The following is a 24,652-nucleotide window of genomic DNA, read 5'->3' on the forward strand; positions in this document are numbered from 1 at the left end:
CACTATTGTAAAACGAAGAAAAACCACCATCCTCATAAGCTCGGGCAGGTTGGCGGTGACGGCCATCTTGACGTTGTAGAAGGCGACGGCGAAGGGCGGGTTGAGCACCGACATCGTCACATCCCGACGCCAGATTCTACTAGCTACATAGACGACTCACCGTCCTGATGAGCTCGGGCAGGTCAGCGGTGACGGCCATCTTGACGTTGTAGAAGGCGACGGCGAAGGGCGGGTTGAGCACCGACATCGTCACATCCCGACGCCAGATTCTACTAGCTACATAGACGACTCACCGTCCTGATGAGCTCGGGCAGGTCAGCGGTGACGGCCATCTTGACGTTGTAGAAGGCGACGGCGAAGGGCGGGTTGAGCACCGACATCGTCACATCCCGACGCCAGATTCTACTAGCTACATAGACGACTCACCGTCCTGATAAGCTCGGGCAGGTCAGCGGTGACGGCCATCTTGACGTTGTAGAAGGCGACGGCGAAGGGCGGGTTGAGCACCGACATCGTCACATCCCGACGCCAGATTCTACTAGCTACATAGACGACTCACCGTCCTGATGAGCTCGGGCAGGTCAGCGGTGACGGCCATCTTGACGTTGTAGAAGGCGACGGCGAAGGGCGGGTTGAGCACCGACATCGTCACATCCCGACGCCAGATTCTACTAGCTACATAGACGACTCACCGTCCTGATGAGCTCGGGCAGGTCAGCGGTGACGGCCATCTTGACGTTGTAGAAGGCGACGGCGAAGGGCGGGTTGAGCACCGACATCGTCACATCCCGACGCCAGATTCTACTAGCTACATAGACGACTCACCGTCCTGATGAGCTCGGGCAGGTCAGCGGTGACGGCCATCTTGACGTTGTAGAAGGCGACGGCGAAGGGCGGGTTGAGCACCGACATCGTGACATCCCGACGCCAGATTCTACTAGCTACATAGACGACTCACCGTCCTGATGAGCTCGGGCAGGTCAGCGGTGACGGCCATCTTGACGTTGTAGAAGGCGACGGCGAAGGGCGGGTTGAGCCCCGACATCGTCACGTCCTGACGCCAGTCGCTGAAGATCTGCGACACACTCTCTGAAACACACATGATAGATATTGTTTGAGTTGCCAATCATTTTTAGGTGAAACTTCTGACGCGTAGAGGGTGAAATTTCAAGGTCGCATCATGAAAAAGTAGGTCGAAATAATAATAATATTGCGTCACGATGCCGTCACAGTCTTGGACAAATCACAAATGGCAGAACCATTTGTGATTTGTCCAATACTGTGACGGCGCCGTGCATGCACAGAGTACACGTATCGGAGACACAATTTTTTAAATACTGAAGTGACTATAACCACGAGAAAAATATGATCTTTGCCTGTTATTAAGAATGTTTCATCATATTTATTTGAATTGTTTTAGTAATTTAGTCACTAGTGTAGAACAAGCATAGATGTAATGTAAAGACCATCAGAATCATAAACTTCTCTCTTTACGATATACCACGTCATACGATCGACATCAACGCGCGCGCGGTCTGTACTAATTTGTAAGTTTTCCATGGAATATAAGTATTCTAATTACGCTAGTAAAAGGTATTATTCAGTAAAGTTTAAAGGTTAAAATATATGTTTTTAAATCCGTTTAATGTTATATAATTTCTGATATTTAAGTAGGCCAGGTGACCAGAGTACAAGGCCTAGAGAGAGGCAAGATCAATAGAACTTGCCATATTCGGTTTATGTTATTGATTTATCGTTATTGTGCGTGCAGATTTGTAAAGTAAACATTTTATTAGTTCAAGCAACTAGTACACATACAGTAAATTAGTTAATAATCAAATTCAGCTTCATAATATAAATTAATATCTATATATTAATACGTGAGCCAAAAACTTTGTAACCCTTTTTACGAAAAATGGGGAAACGTAGGTTCATGAAATTTTGCACAGTTATAGTTTATATGGTGAAGGAGTGCATCGAACTAATATTATTTTGAAATTATGCTTTTATCATACATTTTTTTAACAAATAAAACATTACACACACTACAACACACACACATGAGAAATGACAGATTTTTGAGTGACAAGCCTATACATACGAAATATACTCTTTTATTTGTGGTTGAAGTCTGTTGACAACAAATTGACAAATTCAAAATGGATTTTAGTTTTTTTTATTGAATCTAAGATACTATTAGACGATGCTTACACGGCCAGTCTGAGATCAGCTAAGTCCCAAAGACAAGAGATGAAAAAAAATGATAAAGTCAATATTTTTTACAAAATATAGGTAGTAGTCCTAATATCGTTGAAATTAAGGTCGAATTTCGACCATTGGGCGATCTCTAGTATAATATTTTATTATAATTCTGCATTATGTTTGCAAAGAGATCAATGCAAGATATTTAATACTAGATGACGCCCGCAACTCCGTTGCGCCAAAATTCGTTTATCGCGCAGGAACCGAATATTTTACCAAGATTATAAGTATCCTATGTCCTTTCCCCGGGGTTCAAAGTATCTGTAATATCGTAAAGAGGTAACAGGCAGACAGACACTCTTTCGCATTTATAATATTAGTATCGATTCCTCTATGTTCGGTAAGCATTTTGCGTATTTCGCGTAATTTTTCCGGAGATGATATAAGATTAAACAATCTATGTACTTTGAGCGTGCTAAGTACTGTACATACATACACACATTATCAGGACACGATTTGGTAAATACACGCTAATGTAAAGAGAAGCATGCGTGTCTATGACAAACAATTTATAAGTAGGTACACGTTTTTTTTAGTTTTTCATCAGTTCTAGACACCTAGCAACAATACATCTTATCAGACTTATTTTAATGCCTAATTACTAATTAGTGCCATACATTTTAGTTGCTGTATGAAAGACAATTAATTTTTTGGATAGGAAAAAAATTATGAATAAAAACTTTCTTTATAGAAGGAGGATTATATCTTCGAGTGTAAAACATTTTTTTAATACTTTTGAACGCCTCCTAGGCCGTTTAGTTAAAGTTAATGATGATGACCTAAGGCAACATGTTGTTACTCTCATTCTTCGTAAATCTGAGTGAGATAGGTTGATCTAACCCTGGTTAAACTCTAAATCAAATCTGCGAAAGTGGGCGTTGTATAAATATTTGTCATCTTGCCATGTAAAAAACTATGTGAAACTTCTTTTGTTATTAACATTCCTCAGACCAGTTCGGCGGTGCGTTGTTCTTATCTGTAGTAACATGACCGCACCTTTCAAAGTTCCACTCAAATCGGCGCAGTCATGATGAGGCAAGTTAGAATGTGGTAACGAGAACTGGATCTGTTTCGACATTAATTTCGCGTACTAACTATATAAGTACCGCCTAGACGTAGTTTTCTTTGTCTATCTATTAAAAGACTTTCTCCTTCCAAAAATTAAGTCAGTTTAAATGTTTTATTTCCATAAAATATATCATATTACGTATTTTTATGGCCCTCAATGTATCTCTATCCCGAATTTTATTTATATCAACCTAGTTATTACTAGCTCGATCTAAATAAAATATCCATTTAAATTAGTGGTTTTAAGCATGAGGAATGAGGATGTCACTATCAGACAGTATTATGGATTTAGTAAAATTATTTGATAAGGTTTAAACCAAATTGGATATAAGACCTAAGAAATTATAGTAATAATTTTATAATCATGTAGAATTTATGAAAGTGTTAACTTTGATAACCTATTTAGAAATAAATATTTTGTTTTTTTTTTTATTTTTGATTAAAAGAGGTTCAACTTTCATTATCAATATTTTATTGATTTGAGCCGGTTTCTTGAGGAACTCCAATGTAAATACAATGGGCTGACATTGATAACAATAACATTAACTTGCAATTCGACCGAGGCCGCGCCGGCTGTTTATTAAAGTCGATCTGATAAAATAAATTCTGTAGAATTTACTGATGTCTATATCTTATTCATGTTGCTTACGACTTCACTCATATAAAAGTCCCACAAAATTGTATTTTTTTTTTTAAATAAAATTAGGGGCCAACGAAATAAATGGATAGCAACTACCGTTCAAAAGAGGTTCTTTTTAGCTTATAATTACTGTAACTCATATTATAATAGTAGTTTTTGCAAATAAATAATTCACAAAGAATACAAATTATTTTGCCCATCCTCGTGATTTTCTCCATGTGATAAATAATATCTGTTCAGAAGTTGCGTGATCTACAATTTATAAACTTCTATTTTTTATGTCATTAACATGTTATCTCGGTAAGATTAACATCTTACCGAGATAAACACTGTCCTATTTTCCTTTAATTTTGATTCAGCGGATGAGCGTGAAAAGATACCTATACTATTAGCATGTTACATATTGTATATATTGCTAAGCTCAAAGATTGAAAACGCGTTGACATCCAATAGCATATGTCATCCACGACACGAATTCGCTATTTGGTCTTTCTGCGATTCCCACAATCGCGTCGTGCGCGTTTTCATTAAAACCATAACACGAATTCCCCGTTGACCGTTGTGGATATTTTACTGTGACCACAACGCGTTGTGAGCTATTTCTCCGCCAAATGAGCGTTTTCGACCTGTGACCGTAATAACATATATAATAGGTTTCGCATAGTATTAGTGTGGATTGGTAAGAATAAAGATTGCGGCGATTCTGACATAATATTAACAGTGACCCACAATGTTACACAATCCATTCGTCCAGCTTATTTGACCTTGGCAGGCTTAGAACTGGTACACGACCTGTGACCACCTGACCATCCACATAATATTACATAATTAGTAAGAATAGTATAATTAGTAGGAATTTTGGTCAATAAACAATTTGCATACAAAATATGGATCTTCTTTGAATATTTTGTAGAGATCAGATGGCCACATTACGTGTGTATGGCATACCGGAATTCATCTTGACTAACCCCTGCTTCAGCTGAAATTTTAAATGTTTTTCACTTGACAAAAATTCAGCTTTTTCAAGGGAATTTTTTTTTCATAATAAATATAAAAATATTATAGTTTGTTTACAAGTATGCTGTAGTAAAATGTTTTAGTGGGAAAAAAATTACTTTAATTAACTGCTGCACTGAAAGATGAATATTGATTATTATGTAATTAAATGAAGATTTTGATAAAAGACCAATACATTATCTATCTGTCAAACTCTTCATTTAGTTACAGTTCAGTATTTTATATTATTTTCTGAGTGCGGCAGTAAGACTTATTAATCTTGCTACTTCAGAAATCAAATCATTCGTATTTATGCAGTCAAGCCAGGCAAGCCGTGCCGACGCATGGTTCGTACAAACAAGTGCGATGGAGTACAGAAGTTTTCACGCACGGCGAAGCGCGACCGCTAATGTCATATGTGGCTTCCTATGCAGTTATGCTAAATGCTGCTTGCTGTGGGTTATGCACACATTTTGTAATACTTTTCCACGGCTTTTCACACTAAATACATATTACAAAGAAATTGCAAAATACACATAGGGCTATTCAACAGCGTTCAACTGCTTACCAGTGCCGGTTTTAGCACTACCAGCGCCCTGGGCGAGAATTCTTTTGTGCCCAGGTTGCTGAAAAGTGCTGAAAAATTTGGCGCCCCTTTGGTTTGCGTTCAGCACCCCTTTTTATCTGCTGGGCGGTCACCCAGCGTCGCCGCTACTGCTGTTTACTAAGGTTGAGGTTTTTAAAATATTCGTAGTGTAATATTGAACTAAAACTGTTTCAGAAAGGTGCGTGTTTACTCACGCGTAAGCGCAGACTCAATTTATCCATTTAGCAGCTGCGACGCCTCGGACAAAAGAAAACGCCATACTTTTAATATCTCACTTCTTATGGTGGTCAAAACATGATAGGTGCGTAGCATATATATATATATATATATATATATATATATATATATATATATTGCATCAATTTAATATATTATAATTTTAAAGTATATACACTAGAAAAAAGTTAATACGTGCCTCATGATATCAACTCGTAAAAGGATATACAAATCCTGTTTATACCAGTTTATGATTCATTTAAAATTTCTGAATTCATAAAAAAAATATACAGGGTTATTTTTATATACATATATAAATCATGAATTATAATTTTGTATTTTATGTGTACGGAATAAATTAACTATTTATGTCGTCGTTATTATGACATTATGCACAAAAATAGAAAAAATAATATATACATTTTCTGAAAAATAAGCTTAGAGGAAGTACAACTGGTCTGTGAACAAGCACAGTTATATATTTTTTTCCAGGATATTAATTATAGAATTTTTATTGTGATCTTCTTCGCCGTTGGACACAATCAAACGCCATTAGCAATAAAAGATCGTTGTTTTATGCGTTTTTTATTGTTTTTGTCCGCGACTAGAGAATAGGGATGAGCGTATATACAGGGATGAGCGTATATACTATATACTAGCTATTTGACCGAGCTTTGCTAGATATTCGATAAAACACGAACAAAATGACATTTTCTAAAAATGATTCCTAGCTAGATCGATTTATCGCCCCCGAAACCCCCTATATACTAAATTTCATGAAAATCGTTGGAGCCGATTCCGAGATTCCAATAAGATTTATCGCCCCCGAAATCCCCTATATACTAAATTTCTTGTAAATTGTTGGAGCCGATTCCGAGATTCCAATTATTTATATATATATACAGGAATTGCTCGTTTAAAGATATAATATTTAAGATTATATAGTATCAAGTTACTAAATGACGGCCGCAACTCCGTTGCTCCAAAATTCGTTTATCGCGTAATTTTTTCCCGGGATAGATTGTATGTCTATGTCCTTTCCCGGGACTCAAAATATCTCCATACCTTTGCAGCAAGTCGGTTAATCGGCTTGGGCATGAAAAGGTAACATACAGACAGGCAGACACACTTTTGCATATTTTGTAATATTAGTATGGACTCACTGTTTTTCTTCTTAGTGGTTTCGGTTTGCGTGTTAAGTACGGCGCAGAGCTCGGCCGAACCGGTCCAGTAGTTGTTGCCCCAGTAGAACATTGATGTGTAGCGCCCGCTGGCATCCTCCACTGGAACAATAAACAACTTTTTAGATGGTCGTTAAGTAAACTCAGTAGCAAAGTAAAACGAAAAGTACAAAAAATAGACTTAAAAGTTTCACAAAAAAAATTGGCTAAGATGGTTGCGAAGTATAATTTCTTAGTGAAATATTTTGCTTCAAGATCAAATTCGGATCTTGTAATTTTGTCCACAGAATTTTATCACAACATCCGTCGTTTTTATCACAAAACTGGAGTAAATTGTTCGACTCTTACGTGATTGGAATGCGAAAGTTTTTTTGTTTGTTATACAACAAAAGACTTAAGCTCAAAAAACTAGAGTCACCCTAACTGTAGAGAGATTTTGTTACCCTAGTTCATTGGCCGCTCACAAAATAAATTTTAAGTTCCTACACGTCCGGGCTACCAAATGTTCATCAAAGTATTACAAAGAACAACAGATGTGACATTAAGTTTAATTCTCGATTAACGTTATGCCCAAGCGGTTCTAAGGTAACATTATACACGGTACGCTGATGTAATGTCTTAATGGTGCTGTTGAAAACGTAGAAAGCGAAATGCCAATGACCTTCAAGGATGTGTTCCGCGGCGGAGGAGGAAGCGCCTCTCTGATGGCTCGTGAAATCGCTTCCGAGACGCCCCGCCATTAGATGTCATTCGTTTAGGGTTGCCGTCATTAAGAAAGCTTTCGCAAATATAAGGAACTAGATGACGCCCGCAACTCCGTTGCGTCAAAACTCGTTTATCGCGCGGGAACTGTACATTTTCCCGGGATAAAAAGTAGCCTATGTCCTTTCCCGGGAAGTATATCCATGTCAAATTTCAATTATATCTAAAACTAGCTGACCCGGCAAACGTTGTTTTGCCATATAAATAATTTTTAATAATGTGAACAACCCTTATTACTTAGGGGTATGAAAAATAGATGTTGGCTGATTCTTAGACCTACTCAATATGCTCACAAAATTTCATGAGAATCGGTTAAGCCGTTTCGGGGGAGTACGGGAACGAACATTGTGACACGAGCTTTTATATATAAGACTAGCTGTCCCGGCAAACATTGTTTTGCCATATAAATAATTTTTGGTATGAAAAATAGATGTTGGCCTATTCTCAGACCTACTCAATTTGCTTACAAAATTTCATGAGAATTGGTCAAGCCGTTTCGGAGGAGTACGGGAACGAACATTGTGACACGAGAATTTTGAGCGCGCATGTGAAATTGATAAATTGATGTCTATTTTGGACTTTGTATGGTTGCACCGTACAATTATAGTTACTCCTATTAAAGTTTTTTTGCTTGTAACACAGCACATAGGAGGATAAAATATGGACTCTCATCCAAAAAGGCTTTCGCATTCCGATCACCAATTACCTCATTTTCAGGAAATGATAAACATAAGTGTTGATTCAATATAATCCGTGTAATTTGATGTTTATCACACAGTCGTAAAAAGTGATTTACACAACAGTACTGTACGTTTTTACATCACATAATCTGTGGCGAAACTCTCTGATTCATAAAAAATAACAAGAAAATTAAGAAATACCGGAGGTGTGTTGTCAAGGTTTTTCTTATGTTGTTATGCGTCGAATTACTGACATTATGATAAGATATATGTTAAATATGGTATGTTTTGCTTCCGTGAATTAACTTGCTGTAAATTTATTTTCACGAGTAGTTAGTAGCTTGTTTTTAAGACAGAATTAGAAAGCAACCTTTTGTCCCTATGTTCAAAAACCGTAGCTGTAGTATAAGACGATGTCATCTTTCGGGTTTTATCCAGACCGGATTTTAAATGTTATTAGTCTCAGAAAAACTCGAGAACGGCTGTACCGATTTGGCTCATTTTAGTCTTGAAATATTCGTGAAAGGCCAGGGAAGGTTTATACTAGGAGAGAAGTGATACAAAATCACCTGTCATCTAGTGTATGAATATTTTTTGCATACAAGTTGTTATTAGATATTTTCGTAGAGGCTCTACGAGCGTCTACGAAAAAATAAAAACTAAGTTCTCCGCAGAAAAATGAAGAACACATTTGAACAAAGTATCATGTTCCTTTTAAAAGTATTTACCTCCATATTATTAACATTTACAATGCGCATTCCAAGCGACAGAGGCGTGTTTTATTTATGCCGAGCCGCCTTGTGTGTGGATAGTATTTATTTAACCTTTTAAAACTTATTTAATTTGGAGTTCTTGTAATATTTAATGAGTATAGGGTTCAAGTTTCAATAGTTGAACCTTGAAGAGCTATGTGCATTGATTTTTACACACCTCATGTGGATACACTATACATACACTTTATTTAAAGTAAATACATAAAATACATACTTTTCAATAGTTTTAGTACCCACGTTTCCTGTTTTTCCAATTTATGTTAAAAAAATAATCATTTTTGCTGTTTACACAACTGCGCAGAGGACGGGTCATATGTTTATTTCTTTGGCACGCTCTAGAGTCTAGAGCCTAAACGCGGGCTTGACGGATTTGAGCTTAAAAATAACATTTGTCTTGATTATACATTGACACAATACTTATATATCTCTAAGGAAAAAAAATTATGATTCAAAGTGATTATAAATATAAAGGTATAAGTAATATAAAGTGATTATGTGAGGTCACTTTGATAACGTTGGAGGTTACGTTATATTTTGGGGAAAACCTTGCGATTTTGAAATTTTATTAAGTAAAGAAGGTTACAGTAGTTAACAACCAGTTTGCATGACAAATTTTGTGCCCATTCTTATGGGAGCATGATGAGGGAAATAAAACAAAGAATCGCGCAATGGTGCGCCGTTTGTAATGGTATTATAATAAGACAGCTCGGCTTTATAGCCAAAGGTTCCTTCTATTCTATTAAATTAGTAAAAAACTACATCAATTAAGAGACCTATTTTTATTATTATTAGCCTTTATTCAGAAAAACAAAATATTTATTTTACATACATTGCAAAATATTCAAATTAATTATTATTCGGTAGCGCGGTCTCTGTTTCTGTGTGCCTCTTGGCAAAGACCTATACTTAATCTATAATAGTCTTACCAGCTAGTGATGTCACATCGATCGATATTGTTATAATTTGGTTGTCAAACGTTACTCAAATACAGCCTTGCGCCGACGTGCGTTGAAAATTTAATACGTAAATAAGTGGGCCTCGCTCCGTTTTGCAACAAATTGCATTCAAATCAACCATTGCTATGCGCAGTGTCGGTGCGTCTGTGTGGAAATCTCGCAAACAAACAAACAATAGAGATCAGAGTATCTCGAGCAGAAAGATTAAATTTGATCCACATTTTCAACCATGCATACGCACATTAGTCCACTATATTATTATTTATCTTATATATAAAAATGGATTTTCAAATGTGTTAGTCACGCTAAAACTTGAAAACAGCTGAACGGATCGGGCTGATTTTAGTCTTAAAATATTCGTAGAAGTCCAGGGAAGGTTTTAAAGTGATACGAAGTTCACCGGGGCAGCTAGTTGCTTATAATTTGGAATACTTAAATCATTAAATATCGTCACATTTCAAAAATCAGGTTTTTCCTGTCGTACGAATCTATTTTAAATTTTGTAGGTAATAATAGCTGTTATGCAAATAAATAATAAACTAAAAATGGCAACTATTAATATCATATTAGCTAATGATATTTCCGTAATTGTCCGACATCTGCTCTTTTCATTTGGTCTCATGGTCTGCTCTTTTCGGGTCACGTATTTATTTAGTGAAGTTGATCAGTCCCCAGGAATAAAAAAGGTATCAAGTCAAGCGATGCGACGTGCTAGTGTTGTGTTGCATCACAATCGATTAAATGTATCGATAAAATCGATTCTAGCGGCGACGTGACCGCGGCGGTCGTGCACATTGATGTTAAATGGTTGTGTTACTTTTTGTGTCTCGATCAACTGACACACTTTAAACCTTCGTGATAGGAGGACAATATAGGAACTAAAGAGCTCATATGACCCTAACTTGACTACATACTTTAACCTAGATCTCAAAATCTGTAAGGTCTAGAAAACTGATTTTTTGACACAAGTAACTTCAGTTCATAAAGATTAAATGCTCAAGACGAAAACACGATTACTCAAAAAATGCTCGATAGTTTCTTTTTTACAAAAAACCTTGTTTTAGACACATTTTTGCTTGGATCTTCGAAGTTTGCTGTCTTTTCTTTAATATTTTTTAATATCTAAAAAGGTATTGATAAAACCTAAATTTGCTCAAACCACTTTTTTCATAATCATTATAGTTCGTCTTTTATTCAAGTAAAACTAATTCGGCGATGATTCCGCGCCATCCTTTTTCACCTGGCATATGAAAGACGGGCGTGAGTGTGAAGAGAGAAGGACGATGTTTGATTTTTAGAGTCAGGTGAGCTCTTAAGTGTGATTTATCCGTACGATAAAAGCTGAAAGATAACTTGTAAACAAACATATATTTACTATTATTACTGCGCGTATAAACAGTATGATCATTGTCTTACTCTAGAGTAGACTAGTCTATCTGTCGGTTACATCTTCATGCTTTAACGTTATTTAATTTTTGGTATGGGAATACTTTGTCGGAAAAGAACCCGGAAAAATACAATTATTCTGTGCTAAAAGTAAATTTTGATGTAACGACGTTGGTTAACGAGGTAGATGTTGCCACTTGCCTACATCTACAGGACGATTCACGATTCCCGTTCGATACGGATTCGGAAACATTACCGTGCGGTTTTTGGTCAATAAGTAGCGCGGCGAGCGTTTACTGGATGTCGCGCGATGAAGTTTCCGAATCCGAGTCGAATTACGAATTGTGATTGGCCCTAGTTCAATAAAATTCATGATGCTGATGATGACGAACAAGTGCAGTGGGGTTTCTCTGTGGACGGCCGGCGCGTGGCGGAAGTGGACACATGTTTGCCCCATTACACGAGAGACTGCGGTTTTCATTATAATTTACCACGAGATCTTAAAGTATTACTTTTATATTGCTTTCAGATTTCGCACAAACGAGAAATGTAACTTATATCTAGCATAATTGTTATTAAGTAACAGACTGTGAATAAAATAATAATAAATAATTTTTGTCTTTAAATTTATCTTTATATGCTATTTATATATAAAGCAAAACAATTTATATAAATTGTCAAAGTAAAACTTTGACAATAGGTTACAATTCCAAACTAACTCTCAAATCAATTAAATTTTATGCTCTACGATTCAATTTTATGATTGCAGATCACTAAAATAGATCACCATATTTTATGCAAAATATATCTAAACTTGACCGCTTATGACTTGGGCCATCAGGGATTGCGTAAGAACTTTCTCCCGTGATCTCTGTGTTATGTGCGAAAGTAATGGCTGCTATATAAACTATATCTTTTGTCGCCCTTGCGATAATCCTGCCTAATAATGATAACAATTAGTTTCGGTTGTCGAGCTAATATCAAATAAATACTTCCTGTGCCGTCAAATGGGATAAAAATATGTCCACTTTGAGACAACTTCGTGTTAGTAGAAATATTTTGTTGCACGAGAATTTTACATTTCCGTAACAGAAACTGTCGTATCTCTTTTCCGGGAATTTAAAGTAATCATACATATACTATAAATTTTTATCAAAATCTATTAAGCGGCTTAATCTAAGACATTTAAATTTTAGTATGAATGACATATTATTTAACAACCGAGCCGTGGATGCACTTGTTTAAGATAAACTAGTAACATAAAACTTTGGGTCGTGATCGTTAAAATAACGACGTCTTTGGAATTCACGACGGCCGTCCGCGCGTTCCCTATGCTGCTGTTTCGTCGTTTAAAAAAAATAAGTGTGGAACTCAGGGAAGACGGGGATTTTTTTTTATGAAATAAGGGGGCAAACGAGCAAACGGGTCACCTGATGGAAAGCAACTTCCGTCGCCCATGTACACTCACAGCATCAGAAGAGCTGCAGGTGCGTTGCCGGCCTTTTAAGAGGGAATAGGGTAATAAGGGAGGGTAGGGATGGGAAGGAAAGGGAATAGGGGAGGGTAGGGAAGGGATTAGGGTAGGGGATTGGGCCTCCGGTAAACTCACTCACTCGGCTGTTTCACGCCGGTTTTCTGTGAGAACGTGGTATTTCTCCGGTCGAGCCGGCCCATTCGTGCCGAAGCATTGCTCTCCCACGTATGTCACGGCAAAGCTATTGCATAGCATTTTTTAGTTGCACGCACACAAACACTGTGTCGACGTCTGCGGAACTGAAATGACGGTAGATGATGCACGACAACGCCGGATTAGGGGTGTTAGGTTTATTTTCGTTACGAGATTTTCCTAATTCGGTCGCCGCGCTCAAACCGCGCGATAAAAACTATGCAATAGCTTTAAAATAACGTCAATCATTTGGATCTGTTCAGAATGCATATAGCACTAGCGCGTATCTACGGTGAAGTGTAAGGTCAAGAAGCTATGCGCGTATTGGTTCTCGTTCGACCGTAATGTCTTTTGAACTAGTCAAGTGTAATGTAGATTTAGTTGCTGTTTTTAGACAAAATCTCTATTCATCACTACAAAACAAAAGAAACAACGTTAAGAATACCCTAAGATAAAAATAATAAGAGCTCTAAATGGAGACAAAGTTATGAACGTCTGACCCGAGATACCAGCCATAATTAAAAAGCAATAGTAACAACATACCAACTTTATGAAAAAAGAAAAACAGTTAATAAGATCTTTTTTATTAGACGAAGGTCGCGGGAGTATTGACCGCTAGACATTCCTTCCCTGCAATTAGGTCGGCCTTTCCAAAGTTTTGACTGTCTGTTCACAGTTATCTTACCCCTGATAAGACCTTTATGTGAATCCAATAAGGATTATTTTTAAATAGAATCTCCAAAGTAAAAAATTCAAGAACTCCGAACATGTTTCTTTTTTCATCTTTTAATAAGGCAAAGATAAAAAATGTAAAGCCATCCCGATTTTTGTATAAAGAAAATCGGAGGCCAGGCCAGTCAACTTGCATTCTGTTTTAAACATTGATTTTGCGTACACACGTGACAGGGTGCTTGCGATCCTTTATGTCAAATCCATTTGTGATTATTATCTTTATTATCGAATGAAATTCAAGATATGTTTTTTTATCCCATTACTTGTTGTCACGGACCACTACCATTAAAAAAACTCTGTATGCTTTGTATCATAATATTTTTTTTCCCAAGATGTATATTTAGAAACAACCATGCAACAACCCCACAGTTACGTGACGTAAAGGGTGTAAGTTCACGGTCGAGTTGCGGAGTGAACTTCGATATTGTTTCGAAACCAGTTTTCACTTTTAAGTTTTGAGGCCGCGGTCTTATTGTGAATTAGATAATCTTAATGGACCGTTGACCCTAAAAAAAGTTTTTTATGAAGAAATTAATATACAGGTGTTTCAAATTAGAATTGAGTTTTTTTTCTAAATTAGTATTGTACCGTACATGTCGAATGTATTGATGGCTACCATCGGCTTGGGAGCTATAGCGTGGAGATGAACATTCATTATTATGGTATAAATATATAAACACAGATTATTAAATAGTTTTTGAATAGTTAGGTACTGCTATAACCGAGTAATATTATTTTATGAGTATTGTATTATTTGTACCCGTATTTGAATTTTGAACATTGTTGAAAATATTTTTTGTTCCGCTATATAAATGGTCTGTAAAGCTATTCTAGTATTATATGGATCCACTTTGTGTCCACAGACCTTTTCGTTATATTAAGTCTAGTCCTAGTTCGTCAAGTGACTTTTCTAACGTATCAGACAAGTACAATTCATTGCATAACTAAATCGTGAATACACCGTGTCGATCTTTTTATTAGTAAGTGGTTTAATAAGCCCTTTCAAATAATTTCCCCCGTTTTTTTCACATTCTTCTATTAGTCTTAGCTTAGTTATATTAAGTCTAACTACATCCTAGTTCGTCAAGTGGCTTTTCTAAAGTATCATCAAGTACAAATCATTGCATAACTAAATCGTATGTACCGTGTCGATCTTTTTATTACTAAGGGATTTAATATAATAGAAAACACAAGTGTGGTCACTGAAGTAGAAATTTGAGCGAAAAGAAAGTGATCTATCGATAAATATAAAAGTGCTAAATCAGTGCTAATTGTACAGCAGCGGTTATTGGAAATTAGCCCTTATGGCTATGGGATTACGGTGCACGTGGGTACAGAGACTAAATAGGTAACGCTTTCACTGCAGGGCCACCTATGACGGCTAGTATGAGTGATGCGATAACAGCTATTGTTATGATATTATAATATATACTTGCATGATGACGCCGCAACTCCGTTGTGTCAAAATTCATTTATCGCACGAAAACCGTACATTTTTCCGGGATAAAAAGTATCCCTTGTCCTTTCCGGGGCTTAAAGTATATTCATACCAAATTTCAGCAAAATCGGTTCAGCGGTTTGGGCGTGAAGTGGTAACAGACAGACACACTTTCGCATTTAAAATATTAGTACGGTTAATTGCAACTCCGTTGTGAGTTGTGCCACAATTGGTTTATCGAGCGGAAACCGCCATTTTGGTGGAGTACAAAGTATATTATGTCCATTCTCGGATTCAATCATCGAGGAAATTGATTCCTAGGCATTTGACGGACCTACGTCGCGTCGTTTAATCATCTTATGTCAAATCAATGTTAGCTGTGATTTGTCGGATGGGTTTGACTCAATGACATAACTTATGTCATTGGTTTGACTTAACGCGACCAAATTACTTAGGTCCGCCATCTGCCTAGGAATCAACTCTGATAGTACAATCGAGGAAGTTGATTCCTATGCAATTGACAGACCAACGCGCAACGTTATTTGGTCGAATATGTCAATTCAATGTTAATTATGATCTGTCAGCTGGGTTTGACGTAACGCGACCAAACTACTTAGGTCCCCGATTTGCATAGGAATAAACTTCTCTGATAGTACATTTATAATCAAAATCAGTTAAACCTGTTCAGCAGTTTGGGCGTGAAGACGAGGAAACAGGCAGACAGACACACTTTCGCATTTATAATAATATTGGCATGGATGAATCTATTGAAAATTGTTTCTACTACTATTAAACTAGTCACCTATCGGCTATCACTATTGATCGAATGAGACTTCAGAATTCCAGTGATTCTAAAGTTTAAATTCGAATGAATATTTTAGAATCAATTTTTTCAATAGGCATGATGACATTTTTTTTTCTTATCGGTAATTGAAAGGCACTTAAAAAATAGAATCATCGTTGAAAGAATGACTCTGATAGCTTAAAAATTCGCCAAGATATGACAATTCAAATATCTCATAAAAAAGACCGGCCCGAAACGCTCCATACAAAGTGCTAAGAAAGTATGACGTCAGTCTTTCGTAGTTTGTACGCATCCGGAGACAACTTTGTTCGACAGGTATATTAAATATTGCGTTTATGAAAGTGGTTTCATAACAAAAGTTGCTTTTAAATGTATAAGTTATCGAATTGTATACAAATATTAAGAAATTTAATTGAAAAAAAAATCGACTTGAATATTCAACTTTGAAGGCGCATAACAAAAAAATATACAAATGCTATCAAGCTGAAATTTTGGGAACACTTATTTTTTACCGTGATTTCTTTATTTTATTAACAAAATTCGCTAATCTTTGACCTTGTCATCATCCCTATTCAGTACACTAATCTTAGTTTTTAATTCTCCATTCATCCATAGTTTTAAGTTGTATATTTTATCTTTCTTTTGTAAAAACATAATTTAATTAAAAAATACGTAATTAAATTTAAAATGCCGTAACTATTAAACTTTTATTCTACTTATCTCCGAAGCGTAACAAAAAGTAATAAATAAAGGTGAAAACAAAAAAAATAATAATTGCGCAAGCCTCAAACAATGGATTGCAAAATATTATTCTAATTTTATAACATAACCGCAAATACTGACGTCACGGAGAAAGTGCTGCTGTGCGCAGTGCGAGTGAATATTTGAAAAATATACCGAATATTATAATAATAACAAAATATATGTTTCATGTACTATGCTAAGCTATTAAATTGAAAGTATCTGAATATTTAAGCCTTACATTTTTCTCTGAGGCTTCTACGGTTGCGAAAATCCTTATGATTGTAATTTTTTTATAGTTCACTAGCTGTCCCGGTGAACTTCGTGTCACTTTAAAACCTTCCCTGATCTTCTACGAATATTTTAAGACTAAAATCAGCCCAATCCGTTCAAGCGTTTTCTAGTTTTAGCGCGACACTTGACGTGGGAGAGCCATGCTTCGGCACGAATGGACCGGCTCGACCGGAGAAATACCACGGGCTCACAGAAAACCGACGTGAAACAGCGCTTGCGCTGTGTTTCGCCGAATGAGTGAGTTTACCGGAGGCCCAATACCCTCCCCTATTCCCTTCCCTATTCCCTTCTCTATTCCCTTCCCTACCCTCCCCTATTCCCTTCCCTACCCTCCCCTATTCCCTTCCCTACCCTCCCCTACCCTCCCCTATTCTCTTCCCTACCCTCCCCTATTACCCATATTCCCTCTTAAGAGGCCGGTAACGCGTGTCCATGGGCGACGGAAGTCGCTTTCTATCAGGTGACCCGTTTGCTCGTTTGCCCCCTTATTTCATAAAAAAAAAGACAAACACATTTGGAAATCAATTTTTATATATAAGATAAAGGTTACATTGTCAAAGTTAATTGTTGATCATGACATCTCGTCAGTTGTATGAAATAGGTCAAGTAGGCATGACATTTTCACATTCTGCGTACCCAAGCCCCGTGGCTCTGGTATTGGTATTATCTGGTATTCCCGGGCGCGACCTCACCGCCCCCGGGGAGTCCCACATACCCCGGTGGCCCTCCCCAGAATGTCGGGGATGCGTAAATGCATTTTTCCAACGGAAAAAACAAAACATGATATTAAAAAAACACAACCAGATGTTTTTTTCAAGTTTCTGCTATAGAAAAAGTGCTTTGTTGTTGCTAACAGGAGCTTTGAATTCTGCAAGGTCTCCAAACTGAATAATATTTATTATTTACACGGCATATTAAAATGCATACTTTTACTATTATTTCGTATTATATTGAATGTACCAAAGTTGAAGAATATCTATAAGAATATTTACAAGTAAATGCACATTGCAACTTTAAATAAAAAAACAACAAAAATATTTTTGCAGTAACGAGAAGTGAGTAGGAATTTTTTATAATTGAAGACAATAATATGAGTGGATGAACCGGGTAACTAACATTTTGCAACATAAGAACAATTAATCATTTTTCCCTTACAATTTAAACAAAGCTTCTAACTTACTTAATTCCTCATCTAGCTTTATATTAGCTACATGATGAAGTAGGTAGTCTAGCTAACATAGAATCCACAGTTTTAAACATTTTCTCGCTCCCAAAGCCTCAATTTATGTACAAAAACCGTTATTAAATATACATATAGTATGTATGTATTATAGGCGAATTATTCTGTATTTATTTCAATTATTATAGTATTGTATATTATTTATTCTGATTATAATATTGTATGTATTATTATTATAATTAAGTATTTAATATTATTTTCTTATATGTAGACTTAAAGAATTATTTTGTGATTGTGCACGCTCTGTCCATTTTCTTACATGTCATATCTCTCCTCATAGGGCTGCTGTAAGAAATTTCTTTAGAAATAAGCAGTTCCTTTGTGTCGTCTTTCCATGTCAATTGCTTTAGAATAAGTTTCTTGTGTACAATAAATGTTAAATAAATAAATAAATAAATAAAAACGTCAGTTTTCAAATTGCTACTTGCCCACTTCCTTCGCACATGTCTATAATTATTATTCAGTACATAATAAGATATACTTCAGTAATTAAAGTGGGTAAACATCCCCAGGTACTCATAATCCCACGATTGTAAAAATTAATGATGAAAAAATTCATACATTATTATAAAATATTTACATACATAATTGTTGTAATGCATCTGATGTCAGGGCCGTAGCAGTTTAGGCATCAATAAATTACCAGGTAGGTAATTTATTGTATATAATAAAGGTAGGATAAGTGTTACTATTTGTGAGCGTCTAAAATTATGAACGATATCCGTGCATGGGAAATATTCATGATGTACCATCGAGCAAGTTAATTCCTATGCAGTTGACAGACCAACGTTATTTGGTCGAATATGTCAATTCAATGTTAATTGTGATCTGTCAGCTAGGTTTGACGTAACGCAACCAAACTACTTAGGTCCCCGATTTGCATAGGAATCAACTTGTCTAATAGTACTTGATAGGGATCATGCAAAAGATGAAAATCAAGTTTCGTCGTTTAATACTGTATACCACCGTAATCGTCGCGTCGTAGTTGCAGGCCTAAATATAAAAACAAAAAAAGAGTTCTATGAACCATCAAATATCACTGTTGAAATTTGTCAAACTGTTGTAAAGACCTTCAGAAATATAATATTACATCGAACTAAATGACGCCGGCAACTCTTTCTCTTTTCAGAATTTAAAGGATCTCCATACCAATTAGTTTCAGCAAAATCGGTACAGCGGTTTACAACTGAAGGAAGAGGTAACAGACATACAGGCAGACACATTTTCGCATTAGTAATATTAGTATGGATTGGTGCGAATAAATTAACAATTCCACTTTTTTTCGTTTCCTTCAATCACATTAATGAAACTAGTTACTTGGTCTGTAGTCCGCATTACATTATGTACACAGTACATATACATAATATCCATGTAAATATTATGTACCCGTATTTTATTGAAGTCTGATCTTTCTTTATATTTTACAAACCTACACTATTTAGGCTGTAGTAGGCCGTTAAATTAAAATATAATATTGTGTGAAGAAAATGTGAACCGCCTTGGTTGTTGACACTGGTGGTGGAGGTAAGTGGAGTAACGACCGGTGACTAAACATCCGGGGACCAAGGAGGTCATTTTATTACTTTTTTTATTAAACGTAATAAAAATTATACTTCACGCTTACAAGCGGCACGTACTAAAGGTAGCTTTCCGATCCTTGCCACGAGCGACCGCAACCGACAAATATTCAAATAAAAAGCCACTTTATGACAAAGGCTATTTGTGGAAAAAAAGTAATTTTCGCTTTACTTCTAACTTCTAAAATCTGTGTATTCGCATTAATTCGCTAATAAAATGGCTGGTCTTTTGCTCTATGGCCTACTGTATAGTTGCTAAACCAATATGTCCTCGTCTAAAACCGCATAAGTTTAGGTACTTACGTGTGAAAATTGTGTGTCCTAAATTTTAAATTTAGAATTAGGTCAGTTGCTTAAATTTTACTAGACTTTTATTTACACACATAAACACACTCTACATAATTTGAATTTTTTTAAGGAATGTAGGAAAATGCAGTTCGGAATTTATTATTATACTCCATTTGATTTTGATTACTGAAGATAGCAAATTAAGGGGTGACTAAAGTTGCACCTTAATTTGGAAGATCATCTATTTTGCTAATGCAAAATTATAGATGATCTTATAATTAATTATATATTTGAAATAAACTACGAATTGATTAATTATTATTCATCTAAATTTTACGCATATTTAATTTCTTTCTACATTGAACTGAGTCAATATTTTATTTAATAAATAACTAGCTATTTGACCGAGCTTTGCTCGGTATTCGTCAAAACACGAATAAAATTTTCTAGAAATGAATCCTAGCTAGATCGATTTATATATATATATATATATATATATACAAGAATTGCTCGTTAAAAGATATAAGATTTAAAATTCTATTACCCAGGGACTCTACTAGCGGATTTTTAAAATGTTGTATATTTATCGAGTTATTGAGAAAAAACTAACTTGGGCCTGATCCGCGTTGTTGTTTTCACCTGGAATAATATAAAAGATGGGCATAAGAGCTGGCGCGCACTACGACTACGAGGTTTGATTTTTTGGTTTATTTGCCCTCTAAAGGCCATCCACTTATCGACATCGTAGGCGTCCTATACTTAAATTAGCGAGCGTTACGGTTCAGTGAACGCTGTTGTAAGAGTTTTTATACAAGGCATAATATCTACTAAGATTCTTTGAGTCCGATGTGTGCGATGTTTGCCTATGGACGCTTAGTCTTGACTTACTATTAGATAAAAAGTATATGTTCTCATTATAAGGATTACGGAAGATTTTTAATCTTAGATGGTGTCTTGTCCTTATCTAATACATAGAAAAATCTCTTAAAAGACAAAGGCAAAACATATTATATCGTAACTTACTTGGGATAAACTATAATACTAGCATACCAAGAAAAGTAGGAGATTTTAATAATTTTATTAAGAGGAGTCCACACCCTTTTCCATACAAACGTTGTCCCCTGTTTCCTCCCTGGATAATGCCGGTAGAGTTATGATTTTTTTTCCTGAATATCTATGGCCACTATTAGCATGTCCCTATGTTTTCTTTTTTTTCATAATTTTATTATTAAAAACGATAAGAAAAAAACCCAAAAAAATGGCCAGATTTTCCTTTGTGTTCAAACACCCAGAAAACAAAACTGGCTAAAATAAAAAATAAAAATAGGAACATAGCTCTAGCGTTGCTTTAATTCTTAATGAAAAAAGTACTTAAATAGGTTAAGTTTTGGAGAAGGAAGCAGCGGACAACGAATCAAAGATTTTCTGTTCTTTTATTAGAACTTTTGTCGTGTTGTCTCTATCGCGCTCTGCGGTGGGAGACTTAAGATTGGTGAGACAGCAATACATTTTCAAATACCTATTTTCAATTTCTCTCGCCCTTGGTGTCTCCTCTTAAGGCCAGTTCTCATAGCTTATTGTAGTTTGTACCTACTTGGCTACCAAGTATCAATTCTGGTGTAACAGTTCAGTTCATCGCAACGGATACTTTAGTAAATTATAAAATTCGCAACACCTTATGTAACTCTCTCCGTCCTACTCTAACATATTAAACTGTCTATCTATCTGTCTCATCGGCATCGTTTCTTCGGTAATAAGCTATGGTTATTACACACTACCCTATTATAGGTATTTTACAAGCGTTCTGAGCGAGCTACGAACTGGGTCTTCGTAATTTATCATGTAACCTAAATGACACTCTCGATAGTAATTAATGACATTATTTTATGATGATTAAATAATATAATATTAACAGTTACTATCTTATTAAAAAATATTTTGGTAGTTCTTTCAATTATTCTTCACTCGATCATAAAAACGAAGAAATAGTAGTAACTATAATATTTAAATGCTATAGAACTGGATGCCTACAAGCCAGACTGGCCTGCGGTGGAGTTGGAGCGACACAGATGGAAGGCCTTGGGTTGGGGGAGGCCTTTGCCAAGCAGTGGGATAGTATAGGCTCGTAAAAAATACATTGCAGCAACATCGTTAGCACAGAAATTTATTGCATGAAAGCCGTGCATTTTTCTGTGATTAAAACTACACTATTTTATTTCTTGCGAATCAAAATATCTCCATATCATAAATGCGAATCGATTCAGCGGTTTAACTGTGTTAAACCATGTTAAAGTTTCCATGAAAAATAAATATTTTTTTATGGAAACGAGTATTTAAGGTAAGTAATTCAGTGCTTTGGGAATACCCCTGTGCCCACATTCCACAGATGCAATCAGGAACTTACATAAGTGTGAGTCATGTTCAAGTGCGTTTTCCTCAAGTGTTGTGAAACATCTGAAGCCAGTACCTGCGGTCAATATACTGACCTACTGCAGAAGGGGTGGGGGTAGGTGTCATGAAGAAGGAATTTATTTACACGAGAAGAAGAGGAAAAAATTACGGGAAGGGACTACATATTAACATTCTCTCCTTCCTCGATCCGTGGAAAAGATAACTATAAATATAATAATAATTACACCTACCTAAGTAGTGTAGTTTTAGTGTTGTTTAAGAAGAAGAACTTAAAGTGTTTATAGTATGCGGTACGTTTACTCCAATTAATTTAATTTTGACTGAAATTTTATAATCAGTACAGAATGCTAACGTGCGTACGTCGGAGGCCATTATAATTCGCAGAAAAATAATGAAGGAAATATGAATATACATAAAAATCTAATTTTAAGATACATTTCCTTGTAAGACTGGAAAATAATACGAAGAGTGTTATGTTTTCCTTCGCGGAAACTATGAAGGACATCGCGTTATTATAACCTCTGTGGCTCGGTTGGTGGGGTGTTGGTAGCTTAAGCCGGGGGTCGCGGGTTAAAATCCCGCCGACGGGACAAAAAGTTTTCAAAGTTCCTGGGTCATGGATGTGTATTAAATATGTGTATCATATAATAAAAATCTTAATTATATGTATATTATAAAAGTATTAAATATATTTCCGTTGTCTGGTACCCGTAACACAAGTCCTTCAGGTACTTACCACGGGGCCAGACTGACGTGGTGTGATGCGTCCATAGATATTATTATTATTATTATTGTTGCAACTTTTTAAATTACCTAGGTAGGATATTAGAAAGAATATTTTGTTACATAATCTTTACAGAATACAGTAGCGTAAGTTGGATCCAACAAAATCTTATGATTAACTTTTTTAATCGACCTAAAAGAAAGGTTTTCTGTTTGAGTGATAACTTAAATATAATCTGATTGAGTAAAAGCTTTAATTTAAACATACTTGTACTGTAAAGAATTAAGAAAAGTAAACAGCAAGTAGCAGTATTATATTTCTTATATTCTCGACTGACATGCACTGTAGTTAGTCATTTACTTAAAGTGTCACTTAAACTACTTACTTGTTATTCAGTAAACACACGTCCATATACTTAAATGTAAATGTTTTAAGCGCACGGCACGGGGTATAGCGAATTAGAGAAGTAGCCCCACATAATAAAAGAAAGTCCAAATACGGAGAGACAAACGGAATATCAATTACTTTCAAGCATACTTTTAAAAGTAAATGCTTCCCGTATCGTAATAAGTAATTATTCTTAGTCAAGTTACATTTAATAGTTTGGACAGGGAAGTAAAAAATAAAAATGTTGGAGATTGGGTGAGATTATGATGGATGGATATTAAATTAAATCGTATTGTAATATCATAATATTACAAGTTTAAGTTGTCAACTACCAAGTCAAAAGTGTGATAATATACTCCTTAGTATGCTTGATGATCAACTAACCCTACAGCTAACCTTATGCTAAGTATACATGTGCTAAGTACATGCAGTTTTGCTCGATAGTTTTACTCCAAATCGAGTAATCTGTGTGGACCGCAAAACTTACAGCTCGAAGGCTCACATCGAGTCGGCTCGATGGAATTAAATATATCGATTTAGAATAAAACTATCGAGCAATGCTGAATGTGTGGACGAAAGACCGAGCCGCGGGTTTTGCTCGACGTTATTGCTCGATCGAGCCAAAACCGTGTGTGAGTACCTAAGTAATGCTAACATTACAGCCGCATTTTAGTGGCTACAAAACTTTAATTTAACGAAGAGTTTGGTAATGAAGAGAATGACGAAAAATCTTTGGAATTTATGTCAAAATGTTCATTAAATTAAGTAAATCTCACTGAGTACGGCCGTTAGCCACTTAGCTGGTATATGATGACACAAGC

General features: G+C 35.8%; 1 protein-coding gene across 1 annotated transcript in view; it reads right to left on the minus strand.

The window, feature by feature from the left end:
* LOC121729734 (O-acyltransferase like protein-like) overlaps window positions 1-24,652 on the minus strand; it is a 53,913-nt gene that overhangs the window by 12,007 nt on the left and 17,254 nt on the right. The window contains exons 2-3 of the mRNA XM_042118342.1: window positions 6,953-7,072; window positions 959-1,089 (exon numbers count right to left, since the gene is read on the minus strand). Coding sequence (XP_041974276.1) covers window positions 959-1,089; window positions 6,953-7,072 — 251 coding nt within the window. The remainder of the gene's footprint in view (window positions 1-958; window positions 1,090-6,952; window positions 7,073-24,652) is intronic.

Source organism: Aricia agestis, chromosome 8 (genome assembly GCF_905147365.1).
Source record: "Aricia agestis chromosome 8, ilAriAges1.1, whole genome shotgun sequence".
Lineage (NCBI taxonomy): Eukaryota > Metazoa > Arthropoda > Insecta > Lepidoptera > Lycaenidae > Aricia > Aricia agestis.